The following is a 22,094-nucleotide window of genomic DNA, read 5'->3' as shown; positions in this document are numbered from 1 at the left end:
TTTGTAATTTGTTAAAATAAATAATAAAAATAAATTTATTATTTAGGCAAATAATCGAAGTAACAGTGCTCACAAGGGTTAAAGACTAGTATGTTAATGTGGTATATCTACCCCTTCATCATGGTATATTTAAGCCGCCTTGCCACGGTCACACTTTCGCCAATTGCAAAGATAAAAAGGTAAATAAAAGCAGCATTTACTCACAAATTGCAATTAAATAGTAATAATTGTAAGCCAATAGCCGCCATGACGACTGCCTTTGATGCCGCACACACGGAGGGACCGGGATTCGTTGGCATTCGGTTCTGCCAGGAGTGCAACAACATGCTGTACCCCAAGGAGGACAAGGAGAACAAGATTCTGCTGTACGCCTGCCGGAATTGCGATTACAAGCAGGAGGCGGACTCCAACTGCATCTACGTGAACAAGATTATGCACGAGATCGACGAGCTGACCCACATTGTGCCCGACGTGATCTCCGATCCCACGCTGCCGCGCACCGAAGACCACGCTTGCCCCAAGTGCTCCCATCGCGAGGCGGTCTTCTTCCAGGCGCAAACCCGTCGCGCTGAAGAGGAGATGCGACTGTACTATGTGTGCACTAACCAGAACTGCACCCACCGATGGACGGAGTAGAAACTGACGACCCATCCGCCTCTAATTGTAGCCCTAAGTAATCGAAGGCACTTTGCAATCGTACAATTGGAATTCCCCCATGGCTATGCCGCAAAAACATCCCACGTGCAGCTCCATTCTCGATTGCCGCCTAATGAAATAAAATTCGCACTGAAAAAAAAATGCATGTGCTCCGCATGACTTTGAATCAGTTACAAGACCTTCTATTTGGTTTGTATAAATGTTTAAATAGCTCAGTCTTAAAAATAAATATATAAGTTCATTGCGACGAAACTTTTCTATCATCCAACTATATGTTGTCAAAACTATAATTAAACCTAATGTCAAAGATCAAATGTTCAAATGCAGTTGAGAAAACAACGAAAGTGTTCCGGGTTTATAATAAAGTTTAGCCGGTTAAAACATAAACTGTAAAACCAGATTTCATAGTTATGAACTTAATCAAGTCAGTCCGCTTGTATTCAAATTTCTACTATCTATATTTTAATGTGTACTATAACTTTCAATGTGTGAATCGCAACGAATCTTGCCGAGGCATGTACGAATTCCACAGTTCGCGGCCCGGTGACAATTCTTCACATTTATCATTGTTCTGCTCCAATCGAAGCTGACAACAAACAAACTAAATAAAAAAAAAAGAACCGAAAGCGACGAAGAAATGATTGAACAAGTTTCTTGTGCGTATCAAGCGACTGCCCATTTGAGTATATGAGTAGACCTGGCCTGGCTTAGCCCGATCCCCGGAATCGTCGCTTAGTTTAGTCTGAGCTTAGAACTTGGCGCGACGTGTTGATCAAATCGCTTAAAATGTGCTAGAGCAACCAGCAGCGCCAGAGACAAATCGAACCGAATAAAATCGTATAAAAAATAAGAGTTTTGAGGAATTCAGCAAGTGCTATAAAAAATGGCAAAGCCAAGGTCGTCGGTGGATGCGGCTGGAAATGGTAGTGGAGCTGTGGATGCAGAGGCCAAGCTCAACTATTTCCAGAAACTGTGGCGCTATCGCCACTATCTGGTCATCGAGCCCTTCTTCTTTTTCTACTTCATGGCCTCCGTGTTCAATGCGGTGGCCATGCAGAATTTCCCACTGGACAAGGCGTGTCGCGTGAATCTGGGCTACAACAAGCTCGTCTGCGACACGATGCTGGACAAATCGGAGCTGGGCATTGAGTGCGATGACTTCGACTTCGAGAACACCACACAGGGCGCGACGCCAGATCTCGCTGACCAGGTCATCGGAGCCACTGGCTTTAACTACACCGTGTGCAAGGCGGAACTGGAGGCACAGATCCTGGCGGCAGATGTCTCCGGGAAACGAGCTCCCATGGGTGAGCAGGCGAACATACACATATATCATACACATAACACGAGTCGTTCATTAAGTATACGCCGTTTTGGTTTCGGTTTTGGGTTTGGCATTAGCATTGCTTATATATCAGGTTTGTGTTTAAATTAAACTCGAATTCTTTTCACATCTCGACTCCTCTGCATTTTAAATTTCCCCTGCCCCTCGAATGGTTTAGGTACACCGGAAAAATAATAGTATTATTAAGTGGTAATGGGACCATAAAGACTTTGAGATACTTTACACAAGCATTTAGATTGTTATGGATTATGGATGGATGTTATGCATGGATGAATATCTTAGAGAACTTTCTTTAAATTTAAATGGAATACCTATTTTCTTCGAGTGCACATTTTTTTGTGAAGGTATCCGTGTCTTTTGATGGATGTCGTCGGAAATTAGCGGTTATCCGAACATCTAATTACCTTCTTTAATCGATTCGCTCATGAGTTCTCCTTCGCCTTCTGTCTTCCGATGGTGCTAACAAAAATTCCCCCATTCTATCGCTATTGCTGGGTGATTAATTTGGAGCCGCTCCCAAAGGCCTCAGCCTAGTGGATACCTCGTAGTCGTAATCGCAATCGCTCCAAACCTGTTCCTTACATCGTTGAGCCGAGTGACTTTCGTGGGTTCACTGCCATTGTCAATGGCTTTTCGTTTGAGCCATAGATAATAGCTTATATTCCCAATTTAGAATAAACGCCATCCGAAAATGTCATTTGCATAGAGCTGCGCGGAATTCCGGTTCTGTGCGCCAGAGGAGATCTTCTTCTTGTTTAATAACTCAAACAAACGGCGGGTTCATTAAGATGCATTGCATCAGAGATCGATAATTGAGGCTTTAAATGATTAAAATGTCGTGTCATAGACTCAATGGTGAAAATTTTAGTATACATACGTATCAAAGGCATTCGTTGTTTTATATCGGTTTAATTCCATGCAGATAACTAGTTTCAATAAAATTCAAGCCAGAAATTTAAATCATCTTCAAAACTCGATGCCATTTTGGAATTTGGCATAAAAACAATAGGTTTTAAAGCGGATTTTTAATTTTAATTGAGCAATAAGCACACTTAATTCTCATAGTAAAAATAAGTAAGTACTTCTAATAACATTTTTTGTTAGCAAACTTTTTATCATGACAATGAAAATCTATCATATTAACAGTAGAATATAGTGACTTAAATTGATAAGTTAAAATGTTACTAAACAGCTTATTTTCAAGAACGAGTTATTTTGGTACCAGTTTCTAATGCCAAGCAAAATTAGCATTACTAAGCAAAATAATGTTAAATCATTTTGTTTTTTTCTTTTTTGCAGCTGCCATTTTCCCGCTGATTGTCTTACTTTTTGCTGGAGGATGGGCAGATCGGTACAACAAACGAAAGCCCTGCATGATAATGCCAATTATCGGAGAGGCATTATCTTTCACATGTAACTAGCTAAATTACCAAAAAAAAAAGCCTCATAATTAGTTTAAACACACCTAAACCTTAGGTCAGATTATCTCATCGATTTTCTTCGAATCGCTGCCCATGGAGTTTGGTGCCTACTGTGAGGCGATAGTTCCAGCTCTCTTCGGAGGATTAACCTTCTGTCTGATGGCAATCTATAGCTACATCACCATAGCCACGCCGGAGGAGGATCGCGTGTTCCGTTTCGGCATCTTTGCCATGTTCGTCACTGGAGTTCCGTTTATAGGACAACCGATTAGTGGAGTTCTCTTCACAACTTTGGGCTACACATGTGAGTAAAACTAGTTCGTTAAAAAAAAATTTGATTATATTAATGAGATGTTTTCCTTTTCGCCAGGGTCCTTTGCCTCCGCCATTGCCTTCCAGCTGATTGCGATATTCTACATAATTTTCTTCATAAAAGAGGTGAAGACCACGCCCACCACCAGCACAACTGCGAATGAGCCACCACCATTGCCCACCACCCTGCCGCCCAAGCAGCAGGGAGCCGACAATATGGCCTACGAGACCACCAATTTGGAGGAGCTGCAGGGCAACAAGAACGTCAACTTCCAGCTAACTCCGCAGATGGAGCCCAAAGTGGAGGTGGTGCCGCCAAAGCGTTCAGCCTTAAAGGAACTCTTCGATCCCACCCTGGTGCTGGACTGCATCCGTTTCCCGCTGATCAAGCGACCCAACAACGGCAGGTGAGCCAGCCACAAGGAGTCCATACCACATCGGTTACCACTCAAGTTGTCCTATGTTTTCAGAATGCTGCTGATCCTGCTGCTGTGTGCCTACTTCCTGACCGTCGGACCCACTTCCGGTGAGAACGACTATTGGTATCGCTTCACGCTGAAGAAGCTCGCCTGGAACGGCAACGACTTCAGTATCTACCTCACCCTGTCCAGTGGCGCTGCACTGGTGGGCACCTTCATTGGCACTGCCATTTTGAGCAAGCTCCTCAAGGTCTCCGACTCCATGATTGGCATGCTCTCCGCTCTGTCCATTGTCTGCTCCCGCGTCCTTTTCGTAAGATTTTAGATTCGCTTTGGATTTCAGTGGTATATATGCATAGTTTTTGAATTCCTGCAGGCCTTCTCCAGCAGCACTTCCTCGTTTTACGTGGCTGGTGTGGTGGACATGTTCGTCAGTCTGCGAGTGATTGCCATCAAGACCATCGGTTCGAGCATTGTGGCTGGTGATGAGCTGAGTAAGTGTATAACTTTATAGTCTCGACTATAAGATACCTGTTAGTCAAAGTGCGCGAAAGAGACTGATATTCAGAATGCTTTAGTTGCTTTGGAATGTAATAAGGCTAAACTACTTTTAGGACGTATTTTAATAATAACTAAATATTTTCAGGCAAAATGTACTCCATCTTTGGCATCAGTGAGCCAATTGCCCAATTCATTTTCCCGCCAGTCTTCAGTGAGATTTACAAGAGCACGGTGGATTCATTCCCAGGTGCCATTTGGCTCTTTGGCGAAATCTTCTACATACCCAATGTCTTGGTCTTCGTGTAAGTTACTTAAGGATTTCATAAGTTAACTATAAATTTATTAATTATTTTGTTTATTCTAGTGTGTGCTACTTCCTGCTGCGGCGTCGAAAGGCCAACGAGGAGAAGAGCGTCGTGGAAATGGAGCAGAATGGTGGAGAAAGTGGTGGCAATCGGGCAAACGTGGTGCCCGATAGCGAAATAACTAGTCTGTAGCGTACTTAATGCCAGTCCGTGTTATATATATTTTTATATTTATAATATAAATTGTATATTTTTGTATATTTATAGACAATTTGTATAGCATTTTATATTCCCAGCGATTTGATCTTTAACTTTCGTTTGCTGAAAGTGTGCGTTTAAAGTTATTAAGCATATTAAAAAAAAGTTGTAACTATATAACTTAATTAAAGTCTTTAGCTTCGCCCTGGAAAATGCTATTTTTGGCCGAGCTCGTCTGCAAATCCACTTACCTGAGGTCATCCAAGTCTAATTTGTACATTTTACTCCCTTTTGGAGTGGGAAGAAAATTACTTTTTCGGCTCAAGCATTTTATTTTAAGCCTTTTGCCACCCACTTTCTGATTTTGCCCGGGAAAAGTGGTAGTTTTCCAATCAGCAAATGCATTCAGTTTGAGCAGCCAGCTGTCGTTGGCACAAGGGGCGGTGGCGGGAGCTGGGGGCGTGGCCACATGTGGGCGCTAACTGCCAAGTTGAAACAATTGGGTGCTAATAATCCCCGGTTAATCTGGGTAAGTGTGTGTTTCTGGAGGGCATTGAAGCAAGGATTCTGGCGGAAAACGCAGACACATCACGCATCCTTTGGCATCCATCCTTTATGGCTCATCGATATAAAAGCCCATCGAGGAGCATCAATAGTTCAGACGCAGTTGTGATTCGAACGCGAAAGGAACCAGCCGAGATTACCGAGGTCCTGCAAACAGGACTAACTTCTGCCGAAACATGTTGCGCCTCCTGCTGCTGCCCCTCTTCCTCTTCACGCTGTCCATGTGCATGGGCCAGACCTTCCAGTACTCCCGCGGATGGACCAACGGCAAGAGGTCCTTCAACGCCGCATCACCACTCCTGGCCAACGGCCACCTCCATCGGGGCAGCGAGCTGGGACTCACGGATCTCTACGACCTGAAGGATTGGAGCAGCGATCGCAGGCTGGAGCGGTAAGTTTAATTGAAACAATAACAGATAACACTTTTCATATAACACAACATAAAGATGCAACTTTATATTTTAAATACATAAAGAATAAGAGAACCCTACAATATTTTTTTGGCCAGCTGTCTATCGCAGCTTCAACTTTCTCTGATTGCCAGAAACTGTGTCCCGGGTTCGGACTTCAATACTAACCTAGTAGATCCGGATCCCGAGAACAGCGTCCATCCCAGACTGAGCAACATTAATGGCGAGAATGTGTTGTACTCCAGTGCCAACATCCCCAACAGACATCGCCAGTCGAACGAACTCCTAGAGGAACTGAGTGCCGCTGGAGGAGCTTCCGCCGAACCCAATGTGTTTGGAAAACATTAGCCACGATCCATTCGATGTGAAATCTCTTGTTAAACTAGCAAAAAATGCTACAAAAATGTAAAAAAAATTGTTGTAAGCGAAAAATAAAACACTCGATTTTTATGAATTACTTAACTGTCTTATTTTAATATCCGAAAAAAGTATTTTAGATATTTGCATAGCATAATGGAGAATGATATTTATTTGTACTATAATAGTGCAATTAATAGAGTTGTTTCAAATTTTTTATAATATTTATTTATATCATATATTTTACATGAGGTCTTCATTAGAATTTATAACAAAAGGGGCTCGAAAAATGTATGTAATAAATCCAAAACGTTCTTATTTTTCAATAGTACCATTAAGATACATATAATTCATAACTAGTACTTCTTAAATCAATTGACTTACAATGAAATTACAAAATAACACATCATTTTCAAATAATTTGAAACTTAAAAACAATTAAGTACTTTCCAGCACTGTCTTAAAACATGCTGAAAATATACCGAATTCGGTATTAACAAAATGAGACCGCATATACTAAAGGTGAAAGCAGATGCGCTATCTGGTAACACTAACCGACGCAAAAAGAAAGAACCAAAAAAAGTTTGCGGAAAAGTGCAACAATTAATTTCCCCCGCCATTGAAATGCTGCCATGCATAAAGTCGATCGCATCCGTGTAAAAATGCGCTGCTGCGTATGACGACAGTTTTCCGAGCGAGGTGCATTGCGGGGACTCACATTATTTTCCCTCTTTTTTTTCCCTTCTTTTGGTCTTCTTCCTCTTTCGCTCGCTTCGCACAACAACAATAACGACTACGTTTTTTCAGTGGCGAAAACTGTACGCAAGAGGGGCGAGTAGAGGAGAAAAGTGCATGGCAGAGAGCGAGAGTAAGAGAGGCAGAAAAGGAGGAAAAAAAAACACACATGTAATGTGCAATTGTTTTATGAGTTCTACGTTAATTTTGTTGTTTGTTTTTTCGGTTGCCCTCAGGTAATTGCAGTTTGGTTTTTCCGCGTGTGCGTGTGAGAGGTAAAACGCGTGTCCAGAAAAAAACGCGCCAACGCCAAAAAAAAAACCAAGTAACTACCGCCCACCCAGCGATCACGCGCCCCCAACCCATTTTAAATGATAATGGTGCGAAGACGACAACGGCCCGCCAAGGAAGACACATCCTCATCCTCTGGTGGAGCCTCCTCGGGATCGGGAATTCCTGTTGACCAAGCACTGCCTCTGAATGTGGCGGGAAATCTGCTGGAGGATCAGTATTTTGCCAGCCCCAAGCGGAAAGACTGCCGTTTGATGAAGGTCACTCAAAATGGCCAACTGCCGGAAGCCACAATGATGGCCCACAACAAAGACAACAAAGCGGGTCGCACAATAGGTGAGTGCGCATTTTTTAGGTTAGCTGTGGTGGCTAAAATACCCATTGTTTGTCATTTTTCAAGGAGTTCCCTTGGCCACGCGCTCACAAACTCGCACCATTGAGAACTTCTTCAAAGCCAATGCTGCCGCTAAGGATTCCCAAAAGACAATACACACAGAGGAGCAGTTGGATCTAGGAGATCAGGAACTGAAACTGGACGATGAAGAGCTAAATGGACAAATAAAACTCGATGACGAGGTGCTAAAGCTGGCAGACGAGCAGATAAATGAAAACCTTCCCTTTGCCGACGAAGTAGATGCCAAGGCAGAACAAAAGCTTATGGATGAGGAACTGCAGCAGGTGGTGGAGGAACTGCTATTCGATGGCAGTTCCAGAGCGTCCTCCAATTCACCCTGTTATCAGCATGACATGGATGTCATGCAGGAGATTCAGCAGATCCCAGAAATTCCACACATCAAAAAGGTCGCAGAGCCGCTCGAGGGACTGGGCTCTCTGGCCGACTTCCAGACACATCGCTCTGCGCTGAGGGACAGCCATAGTTCCACGCACAGCAGCAGCACCGACAACATCTTCCTGCAGGAGCCGGTACTGACCCTGGACATTGATCGCACGCCCACCAAAGCCTCCAGCATAAAGATCAACCGGAGTTTCGAACTGGCCGGAGCCGTATTCTCATCACCTCCGTCGGTGCTAAACGCCTGCCTCAATGGGCGCTTCAATCAAATAGTAAGCCTGAATGGACAAAAGGAGGCGCTGGATTTGCCGCACTTCGATTTGGATCAACATGACAGTAGTTCCTGCGACAGCGGAGTAGCCTGTGGACTCACTGCCAATACAGAATCGCCAGCGGGGCAACCCCGACGCAGAAAACCAGCCACACCGCATCGCATCCTCTGCCCCTCGCCGATCAAAACTGCTTTGAAGGTAACTGGAGGAATTTGCAAGGTCGGATCCGCAGATCAATTGTCGCCGCGCAAGTCTCCTCGAAAACTGCCGGCCACAACAGCAGCGGTGGCAGCCTGCAAGTCGCGCCGAAGACTGAACCAGCCAAAGCCACAAGCGCCTTACCAGCCACAGCTACAGAAACCACCGCCACAACAGCAGCAGCAGCAGGATGATATCGTCGTGGTGCTAGACGACGACGATGATGAAGGAGAGGACGAGGACGACGTTCGAGCTCTGATCAAGGCTGCCGAGGAGCGCGAAAACCAGAACAAAGCACCAGCCACAGCGAACAGCAACAAAACAGGCATGAAAACTATGCTCAAGCCTGCGCCCGTGAAATCAAAGACCAAAAGCAAGGGGCCAACGAAGGGACAACCGCCGCTGCCTTTGGCTGCCACCAACGGCAATCGTGAGATGACCGACTTCTTCCCGGTGCGGAGGAGTGTGCGCAAGACTAAGACGGCCGTCAAGGAGGAATGGATGCGGGGCTTGGAGCAAGCAGTGCTGGAAGAGCGCTGCGAGGGTCTCCAAGTACGCCACTTCATGGGCAAGGGAAGAGGCGTAGTCGCCGATCGGCCCTTCAAACGCAACGAGTTTGTGGTTGAGTATGTGGGAGATCTCATCTCTATAGGCGAGGCAGCGGAACGGGAGAAACGCTATGCGTTGGACGAGAATGCTGGGTGCTATATGTACTACTTCAAGCACAAGACCCAGCAGTACTGCATCGATGCAACCGTGGACACCGGCAAGCTGGGGCGCCTCATCAATCACTCGCGGGCTGGTAACCTAATGACCAAAGTAGTACTTATCAAACAGCGGCCGCATCTCGTACTCCTGGCCAAGGACGACATCGAGCCGGGCGAGGAACTGACCTACGACTACGGGGACCGATCGAAGGAGTCACTATTGCACCATCCCTGGTTGGCCTTCTGAGGAAGAGCTTTCCAGGAGCTCGCGAAAGGGGATGCGGTACAGCCTTAAAACGAAGACTATTTACCATGTTCAGGGCAGAGAATCTTTAAAATATTAAGACCTGGGGCTAAACTGGTTTTTGGCCCGAGGGAATCTTTCTTAGCTTTTATACGTAGATTGCCTTGCCTTGAACCACTGCAAAATTGTTTTCAGACCTGTTTCCGTGTGATAAGTTGCCGGAATTTGCTTCATTTACAATGTTTCATTAAGCAAAATTATATCAATATTGCAAGCACTTATATTTTTGGTAAGACCAATTCAATCATTACGAATTCCGGCAACTAGGATCAGAATGGAGATAGGGGTATTTGACACCGGTTCTGGGCAGCCCCGAGCTTAGATATTATTTGAGGAAAAGTATATAAACTGTTAGTTCAAAATATCATAACGGATAGCGATACCCACACGCCCCACACCCAAGGGTCCCCAGACAGGGACGAAAAGTAATCAATGTAAATTCTAACAAGTTTGCTTCAGAAATAGGTTTAATGTCAATTTCGGTCTTCGGCGTTAACAAAATAAGTTACAAATGAAGTTAATATTTCCCTTTGGGTCAGTGAAATAATCGAAATTACCAATTAAGAACAAATTTATCAAAAAGACCTAGACTATAAAGATTGTAAATTGATATTAGACCCATGATCCCCAAAGCGAAATGCCTTTAAATTGTACGATTACTATTCACCCCCTATAAGACTCTTTATCGAAAGATCGAACTACCCGTAACCCCTCCACCCCCCCAAAAACTCATGAGCATCTTTTTGGATTTGTTAGCGTTTCATTATGTTTAGAGCAAGGCTAAAGTTAAGGAGAGATAATAATGATAATTATAAAAACAACGCGCTTAAGCATTAAGGCATCTTAAGATAATTGAATGAAATCGAAAAACTGTTGACCATTTGAAAAGAGATGATGATGTTGATGAAGCCACGCATTCACATTGACAAAAATCGATCGTACACTATTTATATAGATATTTATATTAGATACATGTGTAATTTCTAACTATTACGTACTATTTACTGCCATAGAGCTATACACTCCCTCGCACCTGCCCCAATAAACCCCTAGGAACTAACACTACTGAATCGTTGATTTAACCCATTGACACACTCATTAATTCTCGAGGCTTCTCCAGGAGAGTAGTAGTGGCCTGCTGGACACCTAGTGCTTCGACTTACTGATAATCTCTCTACTTACACGCAGGTTTCAATCACACACTCATGCATAGATTCAAGCAATTAAATGATAAATCGCCCCGCCCCCAAAGATCCGGCATAGTTAGTTCATCGACTTAGTTCAAATTTGTGTTGTCCCATTTTAACTAGATTTCTGTATTTTAAATGAATGCTCCAATATATTGAAGGATTTTGTTTTTCAAATAGGTTTATTTTAATCAGCGCATATCTTTTAATTATACAATATGGTAAATATATTTTAATACGTTCTAGTACATAGGTAATTCATTTATTTAAACCAAGCAGCAACCATCTATAATCATGTTCTTGTTTTTACCTTTTTTTTCATTGACTTGGCAAAATGAAACAAAACAAATTGAAATCTATTTGTAATTTACATTTAAGCCTAAAAACATATGATTACATCAAACACTTAGTTTTAGTCGATAATTGTTTATAATTTTCAGACACACACACGCAACACACAGACACATTCAACTTAAAGTGCGTAACATAAAGTAAAATAAATAAATGAAAACACATTAACACGAACAAAACAATAATCAAGAACTGGAGCGGATTGGGTTTCGTTTTCCAGCGATTTCCTGGAGATCATCATGGCAGCCAGTCACACTCATTTACACTTGGAATGCACGGGAGTTCATCTATCAACTAACAAATCCTATTTCATATACAACGTTAACTATGTTTGCTTGGTTAGTTCGCTTTCCTGTCGCTTGTTAAGTACACAATATAGAAAAAATTCGCATCAGGCGGGTTGGGTTTTCATCCATGTGGTGGTGGTGGCCCGCAATCGCATTGGAGTATTTGTTATGGATATACAAAGAGGGAAGTTCGCCAGTGGAATGCATTTGTAGGCTTTGCTGCGGATTAATTCCTCAGATAGGCGGAGTACTCCGACTTAGGGTGCTTACTTTGGGTTGATTATGCTAATTACATCATGGAACTAATAGTTTTACATTTTTAAAAGTAATTCCGAATTTCTCTTCACTTGGGATACTTCCGAAATCCTTGTTTTTAATTCGTATCTTTTGTTTTGGTCATCTATGATGATTCCTTATGTTGTTACATTGATATGACCGCATAGAGATATTGCATGCTAACAGATGCATAAGCTTAAATCTTAAAATCTCGCAGAATTTCAGAAATATCCCTTAAAGTACATAATTTCACTGGGCTTTAAAGCAAATCTTTACAATTCTTCTTGAATTTTGTTACCAATTAAAAAATTAAATTTACAGTTATAAAAGTATATGGAATCATTTAATTAATATTAGATAAAAACAAAGAATTTTCCAAGCATACTAACAGTTTTTTCGCTCTACAAAATATTCTTTTTGAAAACTATGATTTCTTTTCGTCAAATTAAGTACAACATAAATTTAGAATCAAACTATTGCACAAAATGGTTACTTGTTTGTTTCGTTCTAAATCCTGATTTTTACGCCTAAGACTACAACATGCATGCACAACAACAACAACAATTATGCCAACGACAAGGTTAACAACAACGACAACAACATGGAACACAGCTTGCCACAAAACTACAATGTGTGACGGTTCGGATTATGGTGAATATCAGACGGATTCATAATACTGACTGGCTCCCCCGGGGGCGCGATCGACCCTTTCGCCTATGTGAGGATGGTGGCCTCGCCGCCACCCAGTGGTCGTGGAGCGCCCACATGCGGACGCTGCTGCTGCTGGAGCCGCCCACTGCCCACCCTCAGCTTCTTGTGTCATTTCTTGCCACCGAAACTGGGTTTCGGAAGCGCACCCATGAACGCACCAGCATTTGTGGGCAAGGCCGGTGCAACGAAGCTGAGATCGGGTATCAGGGAGATGCGCGGGGCCACCTTGGCGTTGCCAATTTGGAACTGCTGGCGCTGATGCTGCTGCTGGTAGGTGGCACCCACACCCAATCCTCCAGAGACGGGTGCAGTTGAGAAGTCGTGCATGATGTGTATTTGCTGTGGAATGGCTGGCACATTGTTGTTATTGCTGCTGGTGCTGCCCTTGGGCACTAGATTGCTATGAGGCTGTTGCTGCAGCTGCTGCTGCGCCTGGTACAAACTCAAGGGATTGTTGTAGAAATTAGCGCTCTGCCAGGCACCGGAATTGAATTGTGGAGCCGGTCGTGCCGGCGGAGTACTGCTCACAAAATCCGACCAATCATCTTCTTTGGGTGCAGCTGGTTTCCTAGTGTTGCTGTTCACTACATTATTGTTGTTAGCGATTGCGTTTTGCTGATGATGCTGTTGCTGTTGGGTGACTGGCACAGAGACAAAGTCCGACCATTCATCGTCTTCTTGAGGTTGAGACTGAGCTGGCGTGGAAGGAGCTGGTTTCTTGGCCACCGAAGCGCTTATGGTGAGCGGTTTGGCCTGCGAGGAGAACAACTCCTCTATCCTGGCCATTTCCTCGGCATTTATGCTGGACAGGGCATTGTCGCCCCATTCAATAGTTGCAGCTGGCTTCTTTGCCAATGGAATGGCTTGGGGCAGCAGAATTGCCGGACTAAGAATCATCTGTTCACCAAAAGTGGGCGTATCGATGCGAGACCTTGGTGCCGGCATAGACTGAAAATCACTAAAGTCGTCATCTTCCGTCGTCTGTGGTGGCAACTGAAAGCTGCTGGCAGCTCCATTGCCACTCAGTTTGCTGGGCGAATCCAGACCAAATGGGGGTTTGTACTCCACATCGCGATACTCCTTCTTCACCACCGTCTCATCGATGATAATGCCCGTCGCAGCCATCTCGTAGTCGAAATCAATGGGCGCTAGTGTAGTGGTCTTGGCCACCGCCGTATCCGATTTGGAGGGTGTATAGATGTGGGTCTCCTTCAGCGGCACCGAATAGCTGGCCATCGTGCTGCCCACTACCTCCTCCTGAGCTGGCGGTGCGACCGGAGGAGTGGTCCTCAAATCAAACTGCTCCGGCTCCGGCCGCTGCTGATGCAGCTGCTCACCGCCGTTGAGTTTGTGGGCAGGGCTGTCTGCTGATAGAGCAGTCGGTAGCGTCGCTCCTGCTGCAGCAACAGCTGCTGCTGATGCCGCTGCTGTGGATTCAATATGGTTCGATTCGGGGCTGGGGACTGCAGTTGGCTGGTGGCTATGACTCGGTCGCTCTTCGCCGTCGGAATTGCTGGCGGAACCGTTGCCGGAGGAGTAGCCTTCCCCATGAGACGGGCCAGTCCGCGTTTCAGTTTGGCTCGCCGTTGTTGCGGGGGCGTTTTCCAATCCTGTGCGAAGGAAAGAAAATAATTACTCGGCTGTCATAATGAAAACTATGATAAATACAAAGATAATTAATTAGTTCTTAGGCTATAATCATCTGTTATGTTGCAGATAACTAAATAAACCAGTGTGCTTAAGAAAGTTTACTAATGTCATTAAAGTCTTGCATTTATCATTTTATTTTATAGAATCAAAGAAATCAGAAAATGGCTACATTTCAAGCATTACTATTAGTTACCAGATTTAGCAACACATCAGATGAAGTTTAGAGATAATATTTAGGTATTAGTATGAACTGTATCTAGCTAAGTAAAATGTGAAAATGAAGGGAACTCTTGGGCGGGCTTAAACTACTTGTGCTAGAACTGAGCTGGCTGAGATTGGATGCGTTGTGCCAAAGTAACAAGAACTGGGGGAACTGTGGATCGGTAGGACGGTACGGGTAGATAGAGAGATAGAGCTGAGAAGTATATAGAGAATCGAAACTGAACTGAACGAACCGAAAAGAGTGGAGATTCAACTACAACACACGCACAGAGCCAACGAAACTTACTAAAATCCAGCAAGGCGTCGTGAGCAGTGAGGTTAGTGTTAATTGTTATTGTCATTGTTGCAGTATTTTTTGCATGATTGTTGTTAAGATTGTTGGGATTGTTATTATCGTTATTATTGTTGTTGCAGATGGTGGCAAAATGTGTGAGTGGTGGAGAGTGGTGCAAATCGATTGTCAAATTGTGATCGTTATGGGTCATCAAATCCATCACAGGTGGCAAACAATCCAGTTGATCAACGGGTGCAGCAACGTCGTTATCACCATTATCGTTGTTGTTATTGGTGTGGGAGTTAGAGGTAACAAGATTTATTTTATCAGCATTAGCCACCACCGTTAGTTGGTCTAGTTGTTCCAATTGTAATGTCTGTACATGTGATTCTAAATACAATTTATCGTAAGGATAAACTTTTTGATTGTTTGTTGAGATAGTTAGAAGTAATGTGGTCACAAGGAAAAACAAGGCAAACGAAAACCAATAAGAATATATAGAAAGGAGCAGCCAATCGAACGGCAGGCCAATCCGGGAAGCGTGTGTCAATAGGATCGGGAAATAGGCAACGAAAAGCGTTTGAAAGTAAAGCGAGCGTTAGGCGATAGGGTGGCAATTTCTCGATTTACGAAACTTGTGTAGCGGTTAATTTGCGGCAACTAAGTGGAGCAATCTCGCAGAGACTCTAAGGACACTCACCCTGGTAGCTGGTGGGATTGGATATGGGCTCCAGGCTGCTTGCGGCGCCGGTTGATTGAGGTTTCAGCGGCTTCAGTGGATCGAAGCTCAGGTTGGCAGCAAAACGTGGCATCGATGAGTTCCACTTGTCGCCGAAGAGCTGGAAGTTTATGAATTTCAGTTATTTTAAATACATATTGAAGCCTTATCTAACTTACTATATTCCTTGAATCGATTCCCAGCGATCGAACGAGGGCGTGTCTCATTTCCGAGCTGCTCCATTGGTAATCGAGGGCTTGGGCATGCTCTATGGCACCAAAGTTGAACCGCTGGCACTGCGCCAAAGGCCTGCGATTGTCCATACTTTTGCTGTCCAGCTCCTTTGGCTGTGGAAACATCATTTCAAGGACTGGCTTAACCCTTTCATCTATGCTCAGGTGGACAGCAGCTGGCGGTGGTGGCGGAGGTACAGAAACAGGAGCCACTACAGGCTCCGCGAAGTCGCCAAAATCATCGTCGTCTTCGCTTTGACCATGGTTTCCATTCGCAGGAGTGGCAAACTCCTGAAAATCATCGAAGCCATCATCGGGCTCTGCAGGAGGTAACTTAGAGGATTCTTCTGTGGTAGGAGCCGTCTTAACCTCTAGAGGTTGAGATTCCGTTCGGGAATTGATTGCTAAGGAAGGTGTCTCAAAGGCAGACGTTGGATTCTCCTTGATTTCTAGTTGTGGTTCTGCCGCTGAGAAGTCCGCAAAGTCACCAAAGTCATCATCACCTTCTTGCTCTTGCATTTCGGGAACAATTTCTTTGTGTACTAAGTCTTTTGGCGTCGCTTCAAAGTTTGTAAATGAAAATGTATCACTATTTGCTGGTTCACCCCATTCGTGAGGGCATTCCTCCTGGTTTGGAGGACTTGATAAGCCATGGCTTTGATTTTCCAATGGCTTTTCTAAGGTATTTGAACTTTCCTCCTGGGCTTCAAGACTTCTAAAGCTTTCTTCTGGCTGGGAGGTATTCTCTACGCTTTTCCCTTTCCCTGTATCCACATTCTCCTCCGAAAATCCTTCTTCATTTGGTAGTGTTGGAGTGGCCAAAACCTCTATGGCAAAGAAATCCACAGCTCCCTCGCGTATAAATAGTTCTTTGGGCTTCTTTGGCGAGCACTCCTCGTCGCTGTCATCGGACACGTCCTCCAGCGTGACTTGGTGGCTGAGGACATGGGCTTTGGTTGTTTGCATAGCCGGCGGAGCAACTGCACTAGTCTCCACAACCGGTGAGAGTGTGGAGGCGGCAGAAAAGCTTTCTGTAGAATAGAGACTTAGACTGTCCAACTTAAGGGAGGGCACCTGCTCCTCAAGTTCCTCCTCATCCAGTTCCAAGCTCAACGGAGGCGGCGTCGGCGGTGCTGTTTCCTCGAAAACATCGTAATCCATCGTCTGTTTCACTTGGTAATTAAATGCCTCGGCGGTTTGTTTGTCTTCCATCAAATCCGGTGGCTTTTCTCGAAATTCCTCCACGGGATCTGGTGGTGGAGGGGGTTCTAAAAAGCGAGGATTAAGTGAGTATCGGTTTGAGATTCGATAAATATCTAAGCTTGCCTTTCGAGCTGCTGACTAAGCCAAAATCTGAGTATTCGTCACCCTCGTCCAAATGGATGGTGGATTGTAAACCGGAATCGTCGTCTTCCTCCCCAAAGTCGATGGGCGGGGGGGTGCTGCAGAGCAGCGGGGGTACATTCACCATAATGCCAGCTGCAAAATTCAGTAAAAGGATCCCCTAAAATTCACTTCCTGCTTCAAGAAGAACAACAAAAACGCTGGGAACGGTTCGATCTTCTATCCCTCACGCTCCGCTTTATCACTGTGTGTGTGGTGTGTATGTGTGACGCAGGTGTGGAGGGCCTGCGAGTGTGTGTGTGTGTTAGCCACTCAAGGTCTGTGTTGGAATTTTCTTGTTTGCATTTAACACGCGTCAATTTTCATTTGTCCCTGTATTTCGCCTAATTGTCGCCTTATTGATGGCTCTAAAATCTGATTTGCCGAATTTGCAAGTCGCGTTTTAGCTGGAATTAGCCATGTTTTCCAGAAAACAATACTTTTTCCTCTGCCCTCAGTGTGAACGTTTAACTTTTGGCCAACCGACAGTGCTGAAAAACGTTGCGCAACATTGATAACATACAAAATTTGAATCTAATCTTTTTCAATTCACATTTTCGATTTAAATTTTTATCCATAGAATAATTATATTTTTATATTAGACGCTTTAGTATTTATATTATGTTCTTTCCCATTCTTTTACTGTTAAAATTGTGTTTGAACATTTTTAGTAATAAGAAAAAAATACAAGTTAGAATAGGCTGCTGTATGTAATACGTCAAATTTTTTTGGGACACTGAACAACAAAAAGTCGTCGTAGAGGCTTATTTAAAATTTATATGATATTTTCTACAATTTCTTCATACTTTTTTAAGCCTGCTGGCAACGCCGCCGCCGTGCCAATACAACTATCGATAGCCGCCTGTCAGTTTTGACAGCTGTTTTAAGGTTATACTGCGCTGCCGTTGCAATCGCTCCACCAATTTGGTAATTTTGCTTATTTAACACCAAAAATTGCATAAAACTAGGAAAACGAAGAATCTGTAAAGTGCAGAGGGACAGGGAACGGTATTAACAAAGTTTGATAACTAAAGTGAACCCTTTTCTTGCAGTTCACGGTCGGACAATTACATAACTTGAAGAAGAAACCATGTCGCAGGCTCCCGTTCGCGTTTCCCCGCTGATCAAGTTCGGCAGATGGTCCCTGCTCCTGGTGGGCATTGCCTACGGTGCCGCCCACCAGAGCCGCCTGTCCAAGAAGGAGGAGAAGGTGCGCGAGATCGAGGCACAGCAGAAGGCCGTCCGTGATGCCAAGCTCGCCGAGGAGAAGAAGCGCAGCGCAGAGGCTGAGGCCCGTGCCTTGGCTGAGCTGTCGAAGCCCACTCCCAAGCACTAGGATCCTTCAGGATGCAGCATCCGCAGTTCCCTTAGCTTAAAAACATTGAAAAACCACAACATTTACACACGAAGTTCGCCCAAAAGGAGGAGAAGCATCATCGATAGTGGAGCCACCATCTATCGATCACAGACTATCGTTCTTGTGTTTTCCTCTGATGCTTGTGCAAAAAACAGAATGTTCGAAATTAAATGATTGAAACCAAACTATTATGTAAATACTCTCAAGTGTTTGGTGTCTGTGATTGAGTGGTGTTCACTGGAAATATTTTTATATTAGTTTAGTGTTTGGAGAGCATTGAGAGTATTTGAGGTCCAAATTTCACTAGGAAGTACATATAATTAATTTTGCAAATTGATCATCAAAAATATTCCAAACATAGGAGTAAACTTTATATTAAACCTTTTTTGATGAACAACAACGGATAGTTCACCTTATTGGATGCTCACTGTAGTTGCCAGCTGATTGGCCTACTTAAGATATTGGCGCCAACAGCTGATTTCAACCGGCGTTTATTTACACTTTCAATTAGCTAGCTAGTCGTCGCATGGCTCGGCTGTTTGGTCAATAATCCCCCGGAATACTTCCAATTCCGGAGGTGTTGAGACACCTTTCGTGTTTGGGGGACCATTATATCACGCAATCCCATCAAGGACATGCCATCGCATCGCGATGACAAACTTTCTGGATCAGTTGCCCAAGCATATCAGGGAAATCGCGGAGCAGGGTAAGAGTTTTGGGGCTTCCACAACTTTATTCAAGAGCCAACTAACTTCCTGTACTCCAGTTAATGTTCTGGCACCGGAGGAGGTGCTGACGACCCCCAAGGTGCGATTCCTGGACACCCGCCACCAATCGCTGCACACAATCGTGCGAAAATGCACTCCGGATGATGTAAGGGTGCTCAAGGATGCGGCGGCCAAGTGGCTGGCAGAGATGCCCCAGTCAGGTGATTCTTAGACCAATTTATAAGTAGCCTATGTGAATGTCAATAGTTTACTAATTTGTATTACAGCGGATTCCCTCTTCAAGCCGCTTGTCAATGTTAGATGGTCCCGGGTGTCGTTCGGATGTTCCGCTTTAGATCGCTGCACGGGCGGTGGAGTGGTCACTCGTGGAATCACCGAACTCTGTGGAGCAGCCGGCGTGGGCAAGACGCAGTTGCTCCTTCAGCTATGCTTATGTGTCCAGCTACCCCGTGAGTTGGGTGGCTTGGGCAAAGGCGTGGCCTACATATGCACGGAGAGTTCCTTTCCGGCGAGAAGACTGCTGCAGATGAGCAAAGCCTGCGAGAAGAGGCATCCGCAAATGGAGCTCAATTTTCTGGGAAGCATCTTTGTGGAAAATCACATTGAGGCGGTGAGTTCACAAACTAGCAATTTGTAGCCATACGTTTATTTTATATTAATCCAAAGGAACCTCTCCTGGCGTGCGTTATAAACCGCATCCCGCGACTGATGCAACAACATGGCATTGGCCTGATCATCATTGATTCTGTGGCCGCGATATTCCGGCTGTATAATGATTATCTGGAACGAGCACGACATATGCGTCGACTGGCAGACGCTCTGCTCAGCTACGCGGATAAGTACAACTGTGCCGTGGTCTGTGTGAACCAGGTGGCCACTAGGGACGGTCAAGATGAGATTCCCTGCTTGGGATTGCAGTGGGCGCACCTAGGACGCACTAGATTGCGTGTTTCCCGGGTGCCCAAGCAGCATCGCATGGGTGATCAACTGATAACGGTGCGCAAACTGGAGATACTTTACTCACCAGAGACCCCCAATGATTTTGCCGAGTTCCTTATCACTGCAGATGGTGTGGTGAATGTTCCGGAGCCATCTGTTCCCAGCCCACCTGCCAAAATGCGTCGACTGTGATTGATTGAATTTATTCTGTTTATTTTGTTATCGTTTAATTTGTTGAATTTAAAATGTGTAACGGCGGAGCGTTCAATCAGCCATACAATTGTCTTATACTCCTGTTAAATTCAGCGGAATAGTTTAGGGTTTAATAATTTGAATTAACTTATTTGCCATTCAGGTTTAAGTAGCATTAAAATATATAAAAACAAATTTAGGAAATTTATTTATTTTAACGAACAAAAGGTTTTCTGATGAACTGAATGACGATAACGCAATATTGTTTCAACTTTTCTTAAATAAATGTAAAGTTCCGATAAATTTAACCAGAGCTTAAGCCATTTTTCGGGCTTAATCTTCTTATTTGTTGCCTTAATTCCTTTTTTGTACAAACACTCAATAAATATGTTTCATTCAATTGCAATTTACAGGGTAGCAGAGCTTACAGGCCTACATACAGTATAGTTCATAGTTCAAGTAGTAAAATCAATTTTGTAATCGCCTCGTATACATTATCACATGAAATTCTCAAAAGTTCAGATTACAATTTGCCATAGTTTACGCGGACATTTAAATGCGACATTTACAAAAGCCTAGCCTTAGCGTTTAAGTATATTAAATAAATAAAATACAAGCCTAAAATTGAACAGATTACGCGACAATTAAATTACAATTAAGTAATACAACTATGGGGGTTTTCTTTCTGTTTAGTTTTCTTTTTTTCTTTTGTATATTGGGATAGTTAATCCTCTTTGTGGATGAGCAATATTCGACTTTTTGGCACAAGTTAATTTGACTGTGTTTTTTTCTGTTTAAATCTCCCGCATGGCGACATCCTGATCCTGGGAATCGTGGGCTTCTATGGAATCGCCATGCTCGCTGGAGGACACCTCCTCCTCCTCCTCCTCCTCTTCCTCGCCGTCTCCCTCGCCTTCGCCCTCCGATGAGGAACTCTCGGTTTTGATCATCTTTTCCGGCTGCATTTGTTTATTGGCCATGGCCAAGGCAATGGATATTTTACTTGCGGCCAATTTGCTTTCAAAATCCATTTCCGTTAGCTGGCCATTTTGAATTGCCGCCCTTTGGAGACTTAACTGCAGTTCCCGGTGCTGCGGTGACTCCTCTCGTTTTATGTCCAATTTCTCGGTTTGTTCGAGTGGAGCGGCTGGTTCTACAGTTAAAGGTATGGCATGTTGATGCAAGCGCTGGTGTAGCAGTTGATTTTCGTTACTATTATTTGGCCTTTTCTCCACTGCGGGCTTTTGGTCGCTGCTCTCCAATTCTGCACTTCGATGTGCTTGATTAGCCGTTTTAACTGTCTTTTCCAGCAGCGCATTCAACTGCTTTTTAATCTTGGTGGTACTTTGTTTGGCGGGCACTTTTCCCTCGCTGTTATTAACATTGTTGTTTAACGTATTGTTGTTGTTATTGTTACTGCCGCGATTTGGAGACTTTGGAGATTTCTTAATCTCCGCAATGGGGGCGGCATTGCCAACAGTGGGTGAAGTCGCATTACTGGATCTCTTTTCGGTCGGCTCTCCACTTGGCGTTGTTGTTGCGGTGCCTGTTGCTCCTGGCTTCGCATTCGAGGATTTGTGCTCCGCCGCCTCGTTATTCGTGACATTGTCCTGCTTCTTCCACTTGGTGCGCCGGTTTTGGAACCAGATCTTCACCTGCAAAAACAGTAAAACATGGATTGGGTTAGTTAACGGGTATTGGGATGCTTTCTTTTGGAATGGCAACACCTTGGCCTGAACAATTCGCCAAGTTGTAAATTTTTTCTGTAATAACAATATATTATTTTTTAATTACGAG

The 22,094-nt window shown here is 44.1% G+C and overlaps 8 protein-coding genes across 13 annotated transcripts in view; 6 read left to right on the top strand and 2 right to left on the bottom strand.

The window, feature by feature from the left end:
• The first annotated feature begins 120 nt into the window (after positions 1-120).
• LOC6606411 (DNA-directed RNA polymerase II subunit RPB9) lies at positions 121-1,057 on the top strand. 2 transcript variants are annotated; one of them, XM_032721917.1, is made up of 2 exons: positions 121-179; positions 235-1,057. In XM_032721917.1, exon 2 carries the CDS (start codon positions 247-249, stop codon positions 634-636), a length of 390 nt encoding a protein of 129 aa, XP_032577808.1. In that variant the 5' UTR covers positions 121-179; positions 235-246; the 3' UTR covers positions 637-1,057. The 2 variants fall into 2 exon arrangements, with proteins under 2 accessions (XP_032577808.1, XP_002031215.1); XM_002031179.2 differs by having other exon boundaries at positions 131-179; positions 242-1,057.
• A 338-nt stretch (positions 1,058-1,395) lies between these two features.
• Positions 1,396-5,220, top strand: LOC6606410. The gene is made up of 8 exons (XM_002031178.2): positions 1,396-1,964; positions 3,302-3,415; positions 3,479-3,727; positions 3,794-4,142; positions 4,206-4,467; positions 4,531-4,648; positions 4,801-4,957; positions 5,020-5,220. Exons 1-8 carry the CDS (start codon positions 1,541-1,543, stop codon positions 5,150-5,152), a joined length of 1,806 nt encoding a protein of 601 aa, XP_002031214.2. The 5' UTR covers positions 1,396-1,540; the 3' UTR covers positions 5,153-5,220.
• Positions 5,221-5,813: 593 nt separating this feature from the next.
• On the top strand, positions 5,814-6,589 carry LOC6606409 (pro-corazonin). Its single transcript, XM_002031177.2, has 2 exons — positions 5,814-6,113; positions 6,231-6,589. Exons 1-2 carry the CDS (start codon positions 5,899-5,901, stop codon positions 6,478-6,480), a joined length of 465 nt encoding a protein of 154 aa, XP_002031213.1. The 5' UTR covers positions 5,814-5,898; the 3' UTR covers positions 6,481-6,589.
• Positions 6,590-7,022: 433 nt separating this feature from the next.
• On the top strand, positions 7,023-11,491 carry LOC6606408 (histone-lysine N-methyltransferase PR-Set7). Of its 2 annotated transcripts, XM_032720490.1 has the most exons (3): positions 7,023-7,188; positions 7,461-7,851; positions 7,916-9,732. In XM_032720490.1, the coding sequence occupies exons 2-3, from the start codon at positions 7,596-7,598 to the stop codon at positions 9,730-9,732; spliced, it is 2,073 nt and encodes a 690-aa protein (XP_032576381.1). In that variant the 5' UTR covers positions 7,023-7,188; positions 7,461-7,595. The 2 variants fall into 2 exon arrangements, with proteins under 2 accessions (XP_032576381.1, XP_002031212.2); XM_002031176.2 differs by lacking the exon at positions 7,023-7,188 and having other exon boundaries at positions 7,596-7,851; positions 7,916-11,491.
• On the bottom strand, positions 11,140-17,567 carry LOC6606407. Of its 2 annotated transcripts, XM_032720489.1 has the most exons (5): positions 17,025-17,567; positions 15,645-16,966; positions 15,448-15,586; positions 14,760-15,137; positions 11,140-14,211 (listed from the first exon to the last, which is right to left on the bottom strand). In XM_032720489.1, the coding sequence occupies exons 1-5, from the start codon at positions 17,167-17,169 to the stop codon at positions 12,710-12,712; spliced, it is 3,486 nt and encodes a 1,161-aa protein (XP_032576380.1). In that variant the 5' UTR covers positions 17,170-17,567; the 3' UTR covers positions 11,140-12,709. The 2 variants fall into 2 exon arrangements, with proteins under 2 accessions (XP_032576380.1, XP_032576379.1); XM_032720488.1 differs by lacking the exon at positions 14,760-15,137 and having other exon boundaries at positions 17,025-17,566.
• A 335-nt stretch (positions 17,568-17,902) lies between these two features.
• On the top strand, positions 17,903-18,623 carry LOC6606406 (ATP synthase subunit e, mitochondrial). Of its 2 annotated transcripts, none has more exons than XM_002031174.2 (2): positions 17,903-18,008; positions 18,134-18,623. In XM_002031174.2, exon 2 carries the CDS (start codon positions 18,172-18,174, stop codon positions 18,415-18,417), a length of 246 nt encoding a protein of 81 aa, XP_002031210.1. In that variant the 5' UTR covers positions 17,903-18,008; positions 18,134-18,171; the 3' UTR covers positions 18,418-18,623. The 2 variants fall into 2 exon arrangements, with proteins under 2 accessions (XP_002031210.1, XP_032579472.1); XM_032723581.1 differs by lacking the exon at positions 17,903-18,008 and adding an exon at positions 18,046-18,064.
• Positions 18,624-18,733: 110 nt separating this feature from the next.
• LOC6606405 (DNA repair protein XRCC3) lies at positions 18,734-20,965 on the top strand. The gene is made up of 4 exons (XM_002031173.2): positions 18,734-19,144; positions 19,205-19,366; positions 19,433-19,776; positions 19,833-20,965. The coding sequence occupies exons 1-4, from the start codon at positions 19,090-19,092 to the stop codon at positions 20,295-20,297; spliced, it is 1,026 nt and encodes a 341-aa protein (XP_002031209.1). The 5' UTR covers positions 18,734-19,089; the 3' UTR covers positions 20,298-20,965.
• Positions 20,298-22,094, bottom strand: part of LOC6606404 (homeobox protein abdominal-B) — a 37,450-nt gene continuing 35,653 nt past the window's right edge. For both annotated transcript variants that reach the window (XM_032723578.1, XM_032723579.1), the window contains exon 4: positions 20,298-21,952. In XM_032723578.1, coding sequence (XP_032579469.1) covers positions 21,092-21,952 — 861 coding nt within the window. In that variant the 3' untranslated portion in view covers positions 20,298-21,091. The remainder of the gene's footprint in view (positions 21,953-22,094) is intronic.

The sequence above is a fragment of the Drosophila sechellia genome, chromosome 3R (assembly GCF_004382195.2).
Source record: "Drosophila sechellia strain sech25 chromosome 3R, ASM438219v1, whole genome shotgun sequence".
In the NCBI taxonomy this organism is placed as follows: Eukaryota; Metazoa; Arthropoda; class Insecta; order Diptera; family Drosophilidae; genus Drosophila; species Drosophila sechellia.
This window is presented reverse-complemented; position numbering and strand designations above follow the sequence as displayed.

What these genes read in the sequence shown, in the direction of transcription:
- LOC6606411 (XM_032721917.1), top strand. Translation starts at nt 247, where the DNA reads ATGACGACTGCCTTTGATGCCGCACACACGGAGGGACCGGGATTCGTT.
- LOC6606410 (XM_002031178.2), top strand. Translation starts at nt 1,541, where the DNA reads ATGGCAAAGCCAAGGTCGTCGGTGGATGCGGCTGGAAATGGTAGTGGA. An exon ending in TCTGCTCCCGCGTCCTTTTC is followed by an intron (nt 4,468 to 4,530) that starts GTAAGATTTTAG and finishes GAATTCCTGCAG; the next exon opens with GCCTTCTCCAGCAGCACTTC. An exon ending in CCCAATGTCTTGGTCTTCGT is followed by an intron (nt 4,958 to 5,019) that starts GTAAGTTACTTA and finishes TGTTTATTCTAG; the next exon opens with TGTGTGCTACTTCCTGCTGC.
- LOC6606409 (XM_002031177.2), top strand. Translation starts at nt 5,899, where the DNA reads ATGTTGCGCCTCCTGCTGCTGCCCCTCTTCCTCTTCACGCTGTCCATG. An exon ending in AGCGATCGCAGGCTGGAGCG is followed by an intron (nt 6,114 to 6,230) that starts GTAAGTTTAATT and finishes TTTTTTGGCCAG; the next exon opens with CTGTCTATCGCAGCTTCAAC.
- LOC6606408 (XM_002031176.2), top strand. Translation starts at nt 7,596, where the DNA reads ATGATAATGGTGCGAAGACGACAACGGCCCGCCAAGGAAGACACATCC. An exon ending in CAAAGCGGGTCGCACAATAG is followed by an intron (nt 7,852 to 7,915) that starts GTGAGTGCGCAT and finishes TCATTTTTCAAG; the next exon opens with GAGTTCCCTTGGCCACGCGC.
- LOC6606407 (XM_032720489.1), bottom strand. Translation starts at nt 17,169, where the DNA reads ATGGTGAATGTACCCCCGCTGCTCTGCAGCACCCCCCCGCCCATCGAC. An exon ending in CTTAGTCAGCAGCTCGAAAG is followed by an intron (nt 16,967 to 17,024) that starts GCAAGCTTAGAT and finishes CTCGCTTTTTAG; the next exon opens with AACCCCCTCCACCACCAGAT. An exon ending in CAATCCCACCAGCTACCAGG is followed by an intron (nt 15,138 to 15,447) that starts GTGAGTGTCCTT and finishes AATTGTATTTAG; the next exon opens with AATCACATGTACAGACATTA.
- LOC6606406 (XM_002031174.2), top strand. Translation starts at nt 18,172, where the DNA reads ATGTCGCAGGCTCCCGTTCGCGTTTCCCCGCTGATCAAGTTCGGCAGA.
- LOC6606405 (XM_002031173.2), top strand. Translation starts at nt 19,090, where the DNA reads ATGACAAACTTTCTGGATCAGTTGCCCAAGCATATCAGGGAAATCGCG. An exon ending in CAGGGAAATCGCGGAGCAGG is followed by an intron (nt 19,145 to 19,204) that starts GTAAGAGTTTTG and finishes CCTGTACTCCAG; the next exon opens with TTAATGTTCTGGCACCGGAG. An exon ending in GGCAGAGATGCCCCAGTCAG is followed by an intron (nt 19,367 to 19,432) that starts GTGATTCTTAGA and finishes TTTGTATTACAG; the next exon opens with CGGATTCCCTCTTCAAGCCG.